This window comes from Leuciscus leuciscus (assembly GCF_965113295.1).
Source record: "Leuciscus leuciscus genome assembly, chromosome: 23".
Classification (NCBI taxonomy): Eukaryota; Metazoa; Chordata; class Actinopteri; order Cypriniformes; family Leuciscidae; genus Leuciscus; species Leuciscus leuciscus.
Genome location: NC_138747.1, coordinates 10,665,031 through 10,684,019, shown reverse-complemented (window position 1 = coordinate 10,684,019; position 18,989 = coordinate 10,665,031). Strand labels below are relative to the sequence as shown.

The window sequence follows — 18,989 nt, the reverse complement described above, 5'->3', positions numbered from 1 at the left end:
ATTACTGTATCTATAAATCACTTATGTAAAAAGAATTAATTTGGTTATCCATATCGGAAATTGCAAACAAGTTCTATAGAAACTGTATAATCAATATCTATAGAAACCTCTAGGTGTACCAAATGATTAATTGATTAACCATTAAGATCAGTTGGATTAAATAATAGACAAATGTATTAAACTGAACAAGAAGAGATGCAAATCAAAGGTTTGATAGTAAGAGCTTTATGAAAGGCAGTTACTGAATGAAACATTTATGTAGATGAAACACTTATTTTCTGTTGTGAAAAGGATACTTTGTGATTTTGTGTATTGTGCTAACACACTTGAAAACATAATGAAATGTTTGAAAAAAGTGCACTTTTGATGATCTGTTGTGATATTAGCACTAAGAGTTTTGAAAATGTACATCTAACTTGTGAAAATAGTACCAAAGCAAATAAAAAAAACTGTAAGTTCCAATTGGTTTATTTTGGTATGTTAAGCGTTATGTATTCCACTGAATATGAAATATTGTTTTATTTTTTGTAAATAAATTGTATTCAATTGCCACTGTACAAACTAAGCCTAAGCAAATTATGGACACAAACTCATTTGCATTCTCATAATTCCATTCTTATCTCTCATAAAGTTAATATAATGTGTATAGCATTGTTATGTTAATCAGAAACACTTTCAAAGTGCAGTCACAAGTACAAAGTCTAAAAGTTAGAGCATTTTTTAAGAATTTATAATGATCTTATGAATTTTGGTTTTACCACAGTCTGTAATTCACAATTAAAATGATTGTTATGGTGACCTTTTGATGATTAAATAGTCTATACATTAATATTCATTCATAGAATGGGACAAGGCTTATTTTGCATAAAAGACTATTTAAGCATTGAAAACTGAATTTATTTTTGCATATTTAGTTGCAATGGCATAGAAAATTAAAATGTGACTGATTTAGTGAGACCAATTTAGTTAAGTCTCAATAAGAGCTCATTGTTTGTATAATGTTATTTTGCTTGAAAATTATTCATAATGTTAGATCCAGAAAATAGCATTAATAATTGATGTACAAAGTTAACTGTACAAAGGGTTTTTATATACAGTACCTGTCAAGGTCTTGAAATGAGTTTCAAAAACTCAGCTTTGCCATCACAGGAATAAATTACATTTTAAAATAGATTCACATAGTAAACAGTTCTTTAAATTTGTATTAATATTTTGCAATATTACTGCTTTGACTGTATTTTTGATTAAATAAATGCAAATTGTAATGATTACAAACTTTTGACAGGAACTGTAAAATTACAAGTTATATAATAAGGAAGAACATGAAAATATAAGGACATCTTTATATACAAGGACATGAACGCATGTGCAAAAATAGGTTATGCTGAAATTTCCTCATAGGTTAAACAAGCTATACAGGAAAAACAATGACAGTGGTAACCCTCCTCTGTTTTAATTTGACCCAATCGCTCATATATAAAGCCCCAATGTCTCAGATCACAGTTTTTGGGAAACCATTTCATCCTTAGTTGGAGAACGTGGGTCTGCGATATATTCGAATGACATTATATGTGTTGAGCCCTGGAGCGTCGAATCCAGGAGACACACCCTTCTTGTCAAAGACATAAAAGTTAAAAAGCTGTCCATCTTGGGCTTCGAGGGACACGGATGCGGTGTTGACAAGCAGTACACAGGGATATTCTTTCTCGAACACAACTTTAAAGACTCTGTCCACTAAGTAATTCAATTTTATGGTCCGGTACCGCTCAGGGATGAGATTCTCAATTTGAGGTCCAAACTGCTGCATGATCAAGACACCATCTGGCCCCGCTTTAATCTCGTAAAACGTGATATTGCCGTAAGTGTAAAAGCCCACATAGGGAGCAGGATTGGGGGGAGGAATAAGAAACCGCTTGGCCTCCCTAAAGGCCCTTTGCATGGCGGGAATTATATAAGAGTATGCCTTTGACACTACATCCTGGTTCTGCGGTCGTGTGCCCGCCATTAGCACCACCAAGCCTAGCTTGAGCCGAGGAACAAGAGAGAATGTAGCGGAATAGCCGTCCAGATCACCATCCTTGCGTAGCACCTCATATCCCATCTGTTCATTCACTTCCCACGGCGTTCCGGTGCGATTGGCAAAGTAGTCTTTGTCGCAGCGGAACAGAGGGGTTAGCATAATTTTTAAGGTGTCAGGCTCCAATAGTTTGCGGTGATAGGCTCCCAGCAACATCATGGATAACTTAGCCATATCAGCAGCCGTCGAATACATCTGGCCTGAGGGGCGGTACCACCCCAAGTCATAAAGAGGCGCCATTTGGCCACTGGCGTACACACCGACAGCCATTTGACTTTGGATAGCAGGGTTGATGTCAAACCCTGTGTCCTCCATTCCCAACCTGCCCAGAATGTTATCTGTGACCCATCGCTGGTAATTGATACCCACAACTCTCTCAGACAGGACATGGGCGAGCAAAGAGAAGGCCAAATTGCTGTAGTGACATCTAACAGAGAAAAGACAAGAAAAGAGTATGTTATGTCTTCTTTTTTTTACCTCAAAGGCAAGTTATTAGGAGACAACAGAAAAGTTGTTATCATGGTCCATAACCTTTCCACACACTCACACACACACACACACACACAAAAGCTATTGAGATGTACACAAAATGAGGTTTGTTAAAAGTAGCTGACATGAACAAATACGGTTACATAAATCAGACAGATTAATGTGACGGAACTTACTTTGTCCCTGGATCTGCGACGAGCACATCATCTTGCAGGAGGTTGATTGCAGCCTTTGTCTTCCCTTTCCACAGCAAGTTAGTTCCACGGAGTCTTCGGGGTAGACCTGCAAAAAAAAAACTATATTAGACTCAAAAGCAGAAGCTTGCGAGGAAGTGGGCGAAGAAGGCTTTACATTCGAGTCTTTAAGGCACAGGATCAGCTGGCCTCTTCCATTTTCATCTTCGTTTTTTACGTGACATATTTATCAGTCAACTTTTGGAGAGAAACAGTGCAGCCACTGGATAAAATTGAAACTTTCTAGCGCGCATGTGTCGACCGCTTGAGTTCATGCACACTATCAATTTGAGTATACATAGAAAGGTTATATGTTCAGCTGGTGAATGTGATTTCACCAAGTAGAACATGTTCTTTATGGATCAACATCCTTGTTAATCCTGGAACAATCTTCCAATCAACCAATCAGATTTGAGGGATTGGTTAAGAGTTAATGTTTTTTTTAATGTTTAGAGTTTAGTCTTACAACAACACCTATCGTTTCCCTTTGATTTTAGGGATAAGTTATGGGTAGGGTTAAATTTAGGCATAGGAGTCAGACTATGTTTTTGGATGTGAATGTTGTCCCAGGATTAACAAAAGTGGTCACGTCAAAAATTAAGTATACCAAACACATACTGGGGGGAAATTTTTTTTTTTTTGTAAAAGTAAAACAAAATCTTAGTAAAACAAAATCTTTGGCCCCAACATTTTTTTTTTGACCTTTTTAGTTGATCATTAAAAATGTCTATTACCTTTTTAACGGCCTGCATTTATTTCTGTTGTGTATGTGTGTGTCATATTTAAATATACTGAAAAGATTTAAAATTAATATCAGCTTTTCATCTTTACCAGCCTGTGTATTTATAGTGAGAACAGTAATCACACACATCAAGTAGATTGGTAGACAGGTAGATTGCTGTGAAAATGGAATAGATGAGTTTTGTTTTCAATTCTGAGCTCTTGAGTTTGTTCCACTAAATTGTCCATGTTCACCACCAGCAATTGAGGCCAAACAGCGGGTCCAATGCTGAGTTCAAAGAAACGTTCATTTTGACCTGCTGCTACAGGTATTAAAATGCTATAAACAGAAACGTGTTTTTTTCACATCTCAGTGATTGTGCAACCATGGAATTGCTTCTTGGCACAAAACTGGAAGCTGGAAACTCACCAGAAAGCTGGCTGGCCATTCTCCTTAATGTTACCGAGGACGATCTGATTTGAACCTCACCACTGTCAAGGAAGATCAGCCCGTCAGTGACGTATTTCAGCTCAGAGTCTCTGCTTTTTCCCAGGGGGTTTTTAATGGTGAAGTTGTCCACATACTTCTCCAGGGGGTCATCCAGGGAGCCCACCTTGCCATCTTCCCACAATCGATACAGCATCAGGGTGGGAAAGATCTTGGATACACTGGCAATCCTACAGAAGGGGCGACAACACAGCAGATTCTTTATTCAAATGTGCTCAAAATAAGATTTTTATTATTTATGGAAATAGTCAAGCTATGAGAAAATAACATCAGCTTTTGCATTGGTGCTGGAAGTTCAGCAATGAAATTTAATTATTAATCATGAAAATGCAATCAAATGGTCAGACATCAAGTGAAGTATAATGCTACTTTGAACATCGAAGCATGTCATAAAAAAATAATAATAATACTTGACTGTATTTCTAGCCATCAGTCAAGTAAAGGAAGGGTAAACCTGTTCTGACATACTGAGGTTTTATTTTTTTGTGTATATTTCAATAAAAATGCGGTCATATTATGCCTTGCTGGCTTTGTACACACCTGACTTGTTTAGTTGTTTGCATTGTGTGCCGTTGATTGACTGGCCAACCCAGAGTGCGTCAGCACTCGACACTGAGACTGACCTTGAGAATTTTATGAGCTCAATTTCAGCCTTTTGAACTATGCCCTCATAAATCCCACATTCTCATCCATGCGAGTAAAACAGACCAAAACACTTCGCAACTCAAAGATGGATTATATAGCATTTGTGAACACCCTTGACACTGAAAAAAGTCATAAAACCAGTCTACAATCCATTACAAGAGTTTTAGCCTTGAAAACAGTAGGTGAGTTATGTACAAGATGATATTTACACAGCTAGAACTGGAGAGAAACAGCTTAGTAGCATTAACAGGACTTAGAAATGACTACTTCTTAAAAAAAAAGAGGAAATGCCTATATATTTTCAAGATCTTATTAAAACAGCAGCCTTGTCATCTGTATTCAATACCATATAATGCAACTGCCAACCCTCAGAACCTTTAGAAATAATCTGGCCTAAACACAGCACAGCACTATACAGTCCATGGATAGGTTTTATAAACAAAAAAAAGAAATGTGACAGCAAATATAGATATTTTCCTTTGTACATAACCTGTCTAAATGTGGACTTGGTGGTCTATAGTTTAGATAGAAAAAAAAGGTATATTATTATGATCCATAGAGTAAGATCCTTTTGAATATATAATGCACAATAGCATGATATTAATTAGCAAAACACACCCAGTCCTCAGTAAGTTTAAAACAAAAACATAATTCTGGAAATAGGCATGCAGATCATAAATAACCCATTAATCATTTATAATGCATGTATTTAGATAACTGAGCACAAAGAATTCATTCCTTTTAAATTGTACATTCCTTGCTTTATTCTGAAAAAAGGAAAAAGTAGTGCTGGTATTCATTTGGTTCTGTTTCATAATCAGAATCAGAATGTGCTTTAATGGCAATTATGTTTGCATACAAGGAATTTATCTTGGTTAAAGGAGCGTTCAAAAAACAAAAAAGTACAGACATACATAGGGATAAAGCAGTAAAAAAGGAATATAACACAAAAATGGATATGTGCCAACATTAATATATATATATATATATATATATATATATATACACACACACATACACAAATTAATTGATTTTGTGTTGTGATGTACTAATGTACTTTTTTGTCTTATATTTATATTTTTACTGCTTTATACCTATGCAAGTCTGTACTTTTTTAGTATAGTATATGTATTATTATATAGTATATAACATATGTATTATTATATGTATTATAATATAGTATATGTATTATTTTTTTTTTTTTTTTTTACAAAAACATTGAGTTCATGGCTTTCAACATGAACAAGCTTGATTTTGTCCACATTGAAAATGCAACACAATTAAGCTGTATTGCTTGAAATGACAGCTCCAATCACAAATTAGAAGTGAGCAAATTAGAATTAGAAATTAGCAAATTAGAAGTGGATTCGGACTGATTAAATCAATCTAGGCACACAGTTGGCCTCAATGTGGAAATATGTGCTTCATCAATGAAAAATAATAACAAAGCTCTTATGTGATGATGCTTGAATAATTGCAACTATATGGGTCTGACTGAAGGACCCTTCAGAGCGGGATTTGAGCACACAGACACTTAGTTGGTATTTGGTAATAATGTCACCCCTCTCCATGCCAGACTCCTTCATATGAGGGCGATCTGTGTGCTATGCAGAGGAAAGTTGATCATATCTCCTGTCAACCAGTATTTTGAATGCAAGTCCAAACAATGTATAAAATAAATATAAACATGTATTTTTAAAACATTTAACACATATATTTTATAAAATATATTATATAATGACATATGATGTACCTGTAAATGGTGTATTCATTTGGTGGTGCAGAGTTAGGATCACTACCATTTCTCTTGCCGAAGTTCCCCGTCCACAGCACTGTGTCATTGTAAGTAACAATAGCTGACAATGAGGGCAGACTGACGGGGTTGATGTTATTGCGCAGCAGTGCATCAACCTAGACGAATGACATTATTAAATTAATTTATATGGTAGCAATGATCTGTTGGAATACACAACTGTTCAAAAAATATCTTATGCTCACCAAGGCTGCATTTATTTGATCAAAATGCATAGTAATATTGTAAAATATTATTCTAATTTAAAATAACTGTTTTCCTTTTTAATATTTTTTCAAATGTAATTTATTCCTGTGATGTTAAAGCTGTATTTTCAGCATCATTACTCCAGTAGTTAGTGTCACATGATCCTTCAGAAATCATTCTAATATGCCGAGTTGGTGCTCAAGAAACATTTCTTATTATTATCAATGTTAAAAACAGTTGTGCTTCTTAACATCATTCTGAAAACTGATGCATTTTTTAAAGATTCTTTAATGAATTGAAAGTTCAGAAGAACACAATTTGTTTGAAATAGTAATATTTTGTAACATTATAAATAGCTTTACTGTCACATTTGATCAATTATCCTTGCTGCATAAAAGTATTCATTACTTTCAAAAACAATCTTCATGACCACAAACATTTGAACGGTACTGTATATATCCTCATGGTGGTGACAAGTACAAGACATTCTTATGTTGATTTCCCTGAAATATCACTGTGGATATTAAAACAATGCTCTGTTATCATGCTGACCAGCTGGACACAACGGATTCAGCTCAACCAATGGCGTGAGACTGGAGTGGGACTTTCTGTTTGACTGACCAATGGCAGACGGGGAACGTCTTCTGGAAACCTGTGCGTAACAGTCACTATTTTTGCGATTCAATCTGGTGGTGCTAGTGGCACAGAAATTACATGTCAACTTTAAATAAAGTCCTTAAATATTGAGAGCATTTTTTTATTAATTCAAATCACTTATTCTATAAGTCATCACTCTTAATTGCTAAATTGCTGAATATTTTGTAACCATGAATAAAATGAATATTTTGTTTCCCACCGCTGACATTTTAATTTAATTTCATGCAACAGATTTTTAAGGTGCCAGTACACTATTGTTACCATCGCTCTCAAGAATGAGGGTGTTCCATGCTGGTAATTGCCACAGGTACAAGTTGAGGAACAGCATTTATAAGCTGGGCTACTTCCAGCCAAGGGTTTTGCTGTAATGGCATCTAAAGTGCGAAGGGACATTTTGAAATCATGGCATAATAAATACAGACCCTTTCCAAAAAATTAGAATATCATGGAAAAGTTTATTTATTTCCATAATTCCATTCAAAACGTTAAACTTCCATAGATTATAGATTCAGGGCCCACAACTTAAACGATTTCAAGTATTTAGTTGTTTATTTGTACATAATTTGGGCTTCCAGCTCATAAAACCCACAAAAACAGGATTTCAAAAAAATTAGAATATTACATGAAATCACACAGTAATTACACAGTGATCCCATTGTCATTGAACCAGGTTTTGGTTATTTTGGCAGTGTGGGCAGGTGCAAATCCTGCTGGAAAATGAAGTCAGCATCTCCATAAAGCTTGTCTGCTGAAGGAAGCATGAAGTGCTCTGAAAATGTCCTGGTAGACGGCTGCGTTGAGTGGACAGCACAGTGGACCAACACCAGCCGATGACATGGCTCCCCAAACCAACACAGACTGTGGAAACTTCACACTGGACTTCAAGCATCTTGGATTGTGTGCCTCTCCATTCTTCCTCCAGACTCTGGGACCTTGGTTTCCAAATGAGATGCAAAATTTGCTCTCATCAGAAAAGAGGACTTTGGTCCACTGTGCTTTATTAAATCCAGAGTCAACGCAGCCGTCAACCAGGACATTTTCAGAGCACTTCATGCTTCCTTCATTTTCCAGCAGGATTTGCACCTGCCTACACTGCCAAAAGAACCAAAACCTGGTTCAGTGACCATGGTATTACTGTGTAATTACTGTGTGATTTCATGTAATATTCAAATTTTTGGAAATCCTGTTTTTGTGGGTTTTATGAGCTGGAAGCCCAAATTATGTACAAATAAACAACTAAATACTTGAAATCGTTTAAGTTGTGGGCCCTGAATCTATAATCTATGGAAGTTTAACATTTTGAATGGAATTAGGGAAATAAATAAACTTTTCCATGATATTCCAATTTTTTGGAAAGGGTCTGTATAAGTGGACTTGATTTTGGAATAAAAAGAAAGTAAATTAGTAGACCAGGCATTTGTCTTAATGCAAAGGACAAAATCATTCAATAAAATAAAAATACATTTTGTTATTGTTTTGTGCTTAATATAGTTTGAAAATATTTATATACAAGATTGGATTATGCTTGATGTAAATAAACTGGGTTGACCATTTCAAACACATGTGCAAATGACTGACTTTTAGAATAATAAAATCATCGCACAAAAGGACAAAAATAATGATTAAGATATGATTTTTGAGCAGTGAAGTGTTTAGTGTTCGATCTTCACATGCTTACTTTCTCAAGCGCCTCCTTCAAACCAGGGATGGGGTGTTCCAGAAGTGTGGGCTCCGGGAACCGAGGGCACATTCTCAAAGATTTGGATCTTTCCCCGGCATTTCCATCTTAAGAACAAGCACACAGAATACATATATATAAAACGAGAGAAAGTGAACTACATGTTCTCTGTTTGTTTGGACTTCTATGTTGTATTTTCAGAACCAATGAAACAATTGGACTACAAAGGGACGACAAAACTAGACACATGAAACAGGGAACATGTAACATGAACGGGGCAAAGGAAAACTTTGAATTTTTTGAACATGGCACATTCATTTCCCGATTAAACAGAATCAAAACAGATTATAATCATGTGCCCGAACAGTGAATTAAAACCTTTACTGATTATTTTTTAACACACTAACGAATAATAAGCCCCACTTTAATTTCCAAAACAGAATGAACGTTAACAGAGACAATTAATTGCATTAATATATTTAGTTATTGTTCTGTGCTAAATATATGTTTAAGTGGTTTGCAATTATTTATATACAGGATTTGATTATGCATGATGTAAATAAACTGGGCTGACCATTTAAACGCACATTAAATAAATTGCTAATTACATTTTTTGAGGATAAAATTCAAGCCATCATGTGGGTTAAAGAAATGTGTCTTAATAAAGGGAGTGAACTTAACCCTTAAATGAGTGAATGTTTGGCCAATCATTATTTCATATTCGGGTCGCAGCCTGGTTAAACTGGGGTGTGGTTTAGTGAATTCGCCTCATTACTTAATGGACAGTGGTCTGTAGATTAAGAAGCACAAAACTGCTTTAAATATGCAGCTCTACTGCACCTTCACCTGAAAAGAAGACAGTCTTCCATCTTTAGAGTTCTAAATCAATCCCCACTCACAAAGACAGCTTATAGGACCTTCTAATCACACCTCGATTAACCTCTAAGACAACATATCTGACACCAAACCAGACATATTTTGGTCACACTTTAGATTAGGGTCCAGTTCAAACTATTAACTACAACTTTTGCCTCTATAAACTCCTAATTACTGCTTATTAAGGTAGTTGTTAAGTTTAGGTAATGGGTAGCATTAAGGGATGTAGAATATGGTCATGCAGAATAAGGCATTACTATGTGTTTTAGGTACTAATAAACAGCTAATATCCTAGTAATGTGCATGCTAATAAGCAACTAGTTAATAGTGAGAATTGGACCCTAAACTAAAGTGTTACCAATTTTGCTTTATAATTATAAATATTTAGAAGTAAGTATTTATAAAAAATGTGAAAGAGATTTCTTTGCATTTTAAAAGTTTAAAAGTGTGACTCAAGGCTTTCATACAGAAGTATTGCACATGACCTGTGGACAACTCACTCACCTGCCGCTAACTTGGGCAGCTGGTACTGCCAAATGAAGCAAGCAGTCATGATGATGGACAGCAGCAAGAAAAAGACCAGGCCCAGTTGAGTCCATTTCACCTTCATTTTGCTGGTTTTGGTTAAACCGTCAATGGCAATTGCTGGGTCTGGCTTTAAAAATTTAAGAGAACAAAAATAAAATAAATGCTGTTCTTTTGAACTTTCCATTCATCAAAGAACCCGGAAAAAATAATTCACAGTTTCCACAAAAATATTTAGCAAAAAAAAATAAAAAATAATAATTCAACATTAATGATAATTATAAGAACAATTATTAATAATTGAGCACCAATAATAACGTGACTCTGAAGACTGAAGTAATGGCTGCTGAAAATTCAGCTTTGCCATCATAGGAATTAATTATATTTTAAATATATTCAAATAGAAAACAATCATTTTAAAATGCTTCGCAATGCTTTGAAACATGTACCAATCAAAATTCCACAATAAATGAGAAAATGAAGCACAGTGTGCCTCTGAGGCGGCTCCATTCTTCATGCTGTGAGTCAATCAAAATATTATAATTTATGACTGCAAGATACAAAAATCCAAACAAATCATAATAAAATTGGGAGACTTAGCCAAGGAGAACAAATTATGATGTAAAACCTGCAAGTAGTTGCTGACAAACGCTCTTTACAACAAGAATAAACAATATAAGAACACTCACCACAAGTAAAGCTCCATTTGTTCTATTGTGCCTATATACAGTTCTGTTTCAACTACTTGTCCCAATCCGAAAGTGTGAAGATTTTGTATGGAATTCCGCCTCTTCTAAAGTGGAAAACCCCATTCCATGGCAATTACAACCGAGGTAGCACTGGGTAAACACAGACCTGACTCCTGCCATCTCCACACTGAGTGTGGCATAATCCTGGCCGTCTGATTCCCTTTGACAATTAAATTTCCTCTTCCACCACAGCGCCTGACCTGACATCATAATCCCAAGATTTACCCCTCTAAACCCCATCAGACCAGGGCGGTTCTTTATCTTAATCCCAGCAGATCAGTTCACTTGGCTGCTGTTTCCCGCTTTCAGTGCTTGTGTGGCGTTCCCTGCTCCAAACTACCAGACTTCCCACGTAGGGAGAATCAAACTTCAAATCTAATGAGAATTTTTCCATGTCTCAAGACTACAGATGACAAGAGATGCAAGAGCATTTAATCCAATAAAGTGAATGTCGACAAGAAGTCATGCCCAAGGGGACCGCAGGATATGTTATATAAGGGACACAAGGATGAGTGGAGTAAACATTTTAAAATGAATAAAAAAATGTATGTACTGTTTTTTGAATGTACAACATTTTGGTCACATATAATGTACATAGCACTAGACTCATCTTTTGGCAGACTCATCTAGACTCTCACTAGACTCATCTTTTGGCAGATATTCTCTAACACCAATCTTATCAGGCCATTAGCAGGTGCTAAAGCTACACTACTGTACTCCACTCATCTAAAGACCCTGACATGTGACTCTAACAGCAGTCTGTGATTGGACCATCTGACCTGGAGCTAAACATTGGGATTAACAGGAGCAGCAGGGTTTGCCAGCAGAATGAAATAAACCATCATCACTAATAAATCCTCAGATGTGAGATTACTGGAGTTTGAGTATAGCACTGACATTTACAAAAAAAAAAAAAAAAAAAATTACTACCTTTGCCAAATGGCCAATTTCTCTAAACAATAAAATTAGATTTAAAAAATAATAATAAAATAGATTAAATGCTTTCATAAAAAAAATTATATATATTATCAAATCCTATGAGAAAATGTCTCTTATAAAAAAATATATATAAAAAATTAAATAAATCAAAAATACAATTATTTTACCCAAAGTTACAATAAAAAAAAAAAAAATAATAAACTTTGTCCATTGGGCAATTTCTCAATAAATAAAATGAGATTTGTTTAATAAATAAAAATAAAGAAAACCTCATAGGATTAGGACCCCATTCTTTAATTAGTGAAATTACAGAGAAAACAGCACCTGAACAATGTGCTTAAATGTGCTGAACAAATGCAGTAGACAGTATAAAGAGGCTGGTCCCATGATGTTTACTATGTAAATGTCTCAGTGTTCCAGTTAAGGCTAAAAAAAATTTTTCTGGCACATCATGTAATAATGTAAAGCATGAACATTCATATTCTGAGGAATAATGAGAGAGACTATGCAACTTGATCCAACCACTGCAGCATCACATCTAATTTGAGTAAATCAAAAGGGATTGCTAATGGGATGACAGTGAAACACACTGTGAGTCTCATACGCACATTCGCATGAAAATATAAGCACAGATGGTCATGAACTAAACATTGATGCATCAGAGGATTAGTACATAGCTTGTGACTCAACAAGAGAAGCCATAATCTAATTGTTTAGTCTTTGCTGTTTACTTTTTAGAGAAGGATTTGTTTTTGTATTCGGCCATGCACAATTTCTCTGCAGAGTAAAATATGCTTGGGCTGTGAAACTGAAGTCTTTATGGAAATTACCTGGGGCTGGACTCCATCCACAGATGTCTCCCTCAGGACCACCTTGCTCCCCGTCTCTCCCATTTTTATACGAAAGCTGGAAAAAAAAAGACAATTCACTGGTTTGGTCAAATTACTTGGAAAAAGAGGCATAGATCTCATTTCAGTTTAGGGTGGGAGAAAAAGCAGGAGGTTTTCCGTATAGGCCAATTATTTGATGCAAATTTTTTTGTCCTATATATTAATTTATTTGAAAATACATAAAAACACAGTTGCATACAATGACATCTATTCTACGATGAGCATATTGTTAATTAAAAAAATACAAAAATAATTTAGATATTTTTGGGGGGCATAAAGTGAAAAATAAACATTGATATTTTAAAAATGGCAAATCAAAGTCATGTGTTTAACTAACATGTAGAAACATGTAGGCAAAGTACATGTAAATAAATAACACTCAACCAACAAACAAAGTTTGTTAAATATCATGTAGTCAAACTGAAATGTGAATATAGAACTGACATTTACAAAAAACAACAACAACAACAACAACAACAACAACAACAACATTTCTACCTTTGTCATATGGGCAATTTCTCAAAAAAATTTAATAAATAAAATAAATAATTATGTTTAGTTTAGTTTAGTGTCCAGAAAGGATGGGTAAGACACATTTACATTCTACACTTTCCATGTGCTACTCACTCTTGTCTAGGTGTTATTCAGCTGAAAGCTTGTCATTTTTCCCACAATTCTTTCAATTATCCGCAGCTGCCACCTTTATGCTTCTCTAATGGATCTTCTGCTGTATTTAACTCAGCACAAGAAAGACACAGAATATCATCTTGTCTGTATGTGACACACCCTTTTTGAACCCAAACAGTCAGATTCATTTTAGCCCTCAAGGATAGGGGACATTGATCTTGGGCTCTGACCGATAGACTAGTCTGTATACTCAGCCTATTGAAGTCAGGGAGTAATAGCACATATTTGATGAGCCTTCACCTCTTAAGAGTTATATGTGAACGTCTACTTTTAAAATTCAGAATACGTCTCACACGCAGGGTCCAGAGGGCTCACCATGCCCACCAAAGACCTGTTCTTTTCTCACATTCATATAAATTCAGGGTGATATCTGAACAAAACCTGTTGTTCTGCAGATGAGTCATTGTCCTGAGAGGATATCGTTTGGTCTAGCACATAAAAAGGAAATTTTTCAGTGAATCACTATTGTTCACAAGCTGAATCACGCAACACAACATGCACTGAAGTATTACTTAACATTTAGTGGTAAAGGTAATATTCACACAGCAATTAAATAGACACACAGCAATTAAAAAATGATTTGCTTCATCGCATGTCCATTTCCAATTAAAACCCAATGCAAGTGACACTGAAATCATGACACGATTTCATGAATTGCAGCATAGTAAATGGACCAGTGCTATTTTAGTCCCTAAGAGCTCATTATCTGTCTGTATGGCTCACGACGCATGGACATTTTTGTCAATTACTGCGAATTCAATATGAAACAAAGCTACTATAACATGGTTGTCACAACAAGAGAGGTCTAAATTTAAGATCATTATAAACAGTTCCCGTAGTCGACGTAGTCGATGTGTCGACTGATTGGGATCACGCTTAAGGAACCTATCATCTTCGAGTATTGATAAAACGAGCCAATGCACATTGGCGAGCGAGATGCAATGGTATAAACCGTGGTATAAACATGGAAGCGGATGCACGCACCACTTGTCTTTCGCTTCGGAGCCTATCGGTCTTCATGACGGTGTCTCTGAAGAGTGTTGATTCATTCAATGAGCGAGTGTGTCGGTGCTTCTTCTGGAAGTCTCTCCCTGTGATAGTGGTTCTACAGCGCGAGTGCAGCGGTGGTCGCAAGCCTTCTGAGCTCTCACCTGCTGTTCTAACAATTCCTTTTTGTGTTTGTTTGTCTGACGCCTGGTTGAGGGCGAAGAAAGTGAGTGCTTCACTGGTACAGGCTGCACCATCCCTGTCAATGTTGCTGCGATCATTCCCCTGTGTGCTCTGGCACTGGTGAGAGTTTTCATTTCCTGAAAGAGCAAAACGGGTGCATTTGTGTCTTTTTCAAGATGTCATTCCACTTGTGCATTTCTGGATGCGGTCGTTCCCTGTCCCCCTCTGGCGGTCACAATAGTTGCATCACGTGTTTGTGCTTACAGCACGCTGAAGCAGCTTTTGTGGATGGTTCATGTTCCTATTGTGGGAATATGAGCATCTCGGGTGTTGAGATTCGCGAAGATGCTGGATGCTCGCCTTCATCGACGAAGATGCTCATCCGGTTCATCCTGGACTTTCTCAGGGGCGGGGCATCGTATGGCACCCGCGTCCAGACCTCTGGAAACTCTATATCTGGTCCTTGGACAGGACAATCAGTCGTAGACACCATCACTTCTGCGAGAGTACCCTCTATGAGGCATGCTTACGCCCTGAAGTGGAACCTGTTCATTAAGTGGTGCTCTTCTCACCGAGAAGAGCCCCGAAGGTGTTCGATCGTCTCCGTACTTTCTTTCCTGCAGGATGGGTTGGAGCGAGGGCTGTCTCCCTCCACCCTCAAAGTGCATGTTGCCTCTATTGCTGCACATCACGATGCAGTGGATGGGAGATCCGTGGGAAAGCACGATCTGATCGTCAGGTTCCTGAGGGGAGAGAGGAGGCTGAATTCACCTCGTGCCCCCTTTATACCCTCTTAGGACTTATCTCTGGTGCTGATCGCACTGCAGAGAGCTCCCTTTGAGCCACTGCAGGCAGCTGAGTTAAAAGTCCTGTCTTTAAAAACAGTTGTCCTGCTTGCTTTGGCCTCCATCAAGAGAGTTGGGGACCTGCACGCATTTTCGGTTGACGAATCATGCCCCGGAGGAGGCAGACCCAGCCCTGGCTTTTATCTGTGGACAGAACGCAAAGCCTCAGGACCTCAGATCAGCTCTTCGTCTGTTACGGAGGCCAGCAGAAGGGAAAAGCTGTCTCCAAGCAGAGGTTGGCCCACTGGATAGTGGATGCCATCATCTTGGCTTATTAATCCCAAGGTGCACGTTGACCTCCTGGGTTGCGAGCTCACTCCTCTCGGATTGTAGCTGCTTCCTGGGCGTTGGCACAGGGTGCCACCCTGACAGATGTTTGTAGAGCTGCGGGCTGGGCGACACCTAACACGTTCGCTAGATTCTATAGCCTACGTGTTGAGCCGGTTGCTCTCTTCGCATAGAAGCCAGTCTACACTGTAAGCCCGGTTCAAAGTGTCGGCCTGCTGCACCATTCCCCTCCTATGGACCGGATCTGTGCGCTATTCTTGCTCCAGTAGAGTTCCTCTTTAGCCGAACCCTGTTGAGTTCCTCCACACCCTTCGGCAATGGACATGGCGGAGCGTCCGATGCCAGGCCTAACACTCATATGCACTGGTGGAACCTGTGTTAGGCTGAATCCATATGTTGTGATCCCTACGGCGATCCCATATGTGTATTCTTCCACGGTATGGCTCCCTGCGGTGAGCCCGTGTCGTCACTGTCCGGAGTCTCCCTTGTTATAGGCTGGAGCCACCTCAGCGACATTCCATATGTTGTACTTCCCAGTAAAGCCCAGTTCATATGTGTATCCTCCACATGTTGTTACTTACCTATGAGCAGGATGTGGCTTCCGCAGCGTATTCCTTTCCAACGAAAGGGCACGCTTTCACAGTGTTATCCAAGTCTGACTGAGTGGGTCTTGTGGAACAGCAGTGACTTCCCTGGCCTCGGGGTCTTGTGGAACAGCAGTGACTTCCCTGGCCTCGGGGGGATACTGGAGGCACTTTTGTCTAGGCACTGGAAGGTGGCAGCACTAGTGACATTTTAACAGGGATCCCAATCAGTCGACACGTCGACTATGTCGAACGTGAGCGACTGAAAGGTAACGTCTCGGTTACAAATGTAACCCTCGTTCCCTGAGGGAGGGAACGGAGACGTAGTCCCGTCGCCTCTATTGCTGGATCACCTCTGACTCTGGGCTCCGCTCTGCTCCTCAGCGAAAAACAAGTGGTGCGTGCATCCACTTCATTGTTTATACCCGCGCTGCGGGGCGGAGCGCAAGATGCAAATCTCGCACGGCAATGTGCATTGGCTCGTTTTATCAATACTTGAAGATGACAGGCTCCCTAAGCGTGATCCCAATCAGTCGACATGCCGACTATTTCTCCATTCCCTCCTTCAGGGAACGAGGGTTACATACGTAACCGAGACGTTTTGCTTGATTGCTTAAACACAAAAACTGGTTCCTGTAGCATAAGTATATATATAGTATGTGTGTGTGTGTGTGTTTTATTTAAAAGATGTCTTCCACGTATCATCTTCGAATTAGCATTGGTTATTTTACATTTTTAATCCCAATTTTGCATTAAAATATATTTCTTGAATTTATTAAATAAGTCAAGGAAGAGGTTAAAAATTGGTTGATATTATTACTTTATTGCCACAATGGTTTAGAAATGTTAAGTGCATTGCATTGTGGGATATAAAATATGCAGTATGCTCTGTTGTACTGCTCATTTTGGCAAGTAAAAGATCATCTGCAATATAGTGTTTGCACCTGGAGAAAGACATGCTTCAAATCTCACTGTGATTGATCAATTGAGCACTAGTGAAAGCCTACGCATGTGAAATATGAATACAACCCCACCCCCTCCAATATAACGTACTTTATATTAAAAAAAACATAGAGTGCCAGATAAAGTATGCTTTATACTTTATAACGTACTTTGTAGAAAAGATGAAGATATGCTAAAGTGAATGCAAATAAACCGTTTTCAATGCAAAATTCATCCAGGTTGCAAGCATTTTACATAAACCCAGGGTATTAGTGAGATTAAATATGATTTGCTTTTTCCTACTGGCTTCAGTTATGTCTATCTGGTCCACTTCTTCTATCTGTATCACATTTTGTTCTGTCATTTACAATTTTAAACTGAGAAATAAGTAAAGCGTAAGCAAAAAATTATAATACTTTAAAGCAATATTCACTATTGCTACATGTAAAAATCTCGGAATACACATTATAATAAGCATGATCTGCCCTTATTTTATAAAGAAAATATTTTGGTCACACTCAACATCAACATCGGTCTTTTTTTTTCACTCTGAAAAGGAACTGCTATTGAAAATGGTAGTTATGTCCATTGGATTAGCATAATTCTGTATAGCACAACTGACGTCCTTACATTTTCTTCTATTGTAGCTGCATAAACCAAAATGCAATAAACATTTATTTGAACATGAACTTACCCCTAATTGAGATTTAGGAACTCTCTTATTCTTTGACGATGAAGGAGTATTCACACTCAACGCTCTCTCGTGTTCAGCAAGCTTACTGTGAAGTCACGACAGATGTTGGTATCATGGTCATGAATAAATCCAGCTTGCACCAGACCCAAGATTCTGGATTATCTGTCATCTACAACATCTGCCAACATTGGAGAACAGGCAGCACAAATATTGAGCTGTAGTGTTACACAGCAAACCATGTCACTATAGATGGCCTAGCAGGCAATGTTGCTTAATTAGTATTTGGACACTTAAGCCAAATTAAAAGTGTATTAAATGCATTGCATGACAAAATATCAAACCAATATACAATCTATTCGTATCTAAGGCAATTACACTATATTAACAACATTAAAGGTTCTCAAAAATGTTGAATAATTCATTCACTTGACTTTGGTTTCCATTAAATAGAGATTTCAGTTGTTATAAAAATAAAAAAATAATTCTTAAAGGGATTCACCATAGTTGTTGGAGAAATAGATACATTGAGCCTCACAACCGCAAAACCTTCAAGATGTAATTTGTGATTGAAACCTGAAGAATTACAATTGGTTATACTGTTCATGAAAGCAACAGTTCTGTCATCATTTACTCACCATGTCGTTTCAAACCTACTTTCTTTCTTCTGCAGAACACAAAAGAAAATGTTTCTGTGCAGGTATACTTTGATAAAGGAAAGCAAAATGAAACTACTACTGTACATTGTGGGATAAAATGATTAAGCTAAATACTTATTTTATAACAATCATAAAATG

General features: G+C 37.4%; 1 protein-coding gene across 1 annotated transcript; it reads right to left on the bottom strand.

The window, feature by feature from the left end:
• Positions 1 to 938: 938 nt before the first annotated feature.
• On the bottom strand, positions 939 to 18,272 carry lactbl1b (lactamase, beta-like 1b). Its single transcript, XM_082155085.1, has 8 exons — positions 18,196 to 18,272; positions 12,926 to 13,001; positions 10,387 to 10,537; positions 9,007 to 9,113; positions 6,426 to 6,583; positions 3,950 to 4,197; positions 2,743 to 2,848; positions 939 to 2,504 (listed from the first exon to the last, which is right to left on the bottom strand). Exons 2-8 carry the CDS (start codon positions 12,986 to 12,988, stop codon positions 1,526 to 1,528), a joined length of 1,812 nt encoding a protein of 603 aa, XP_082011211.1. The 5' UTR covers positions 12,989 to 13,001; positions 18,196 to 18,272; the 3' UTR covers positions 939 to 1,525.
• Positions 18,273 to 18,989: the final 717 nt, after the last annotated feature.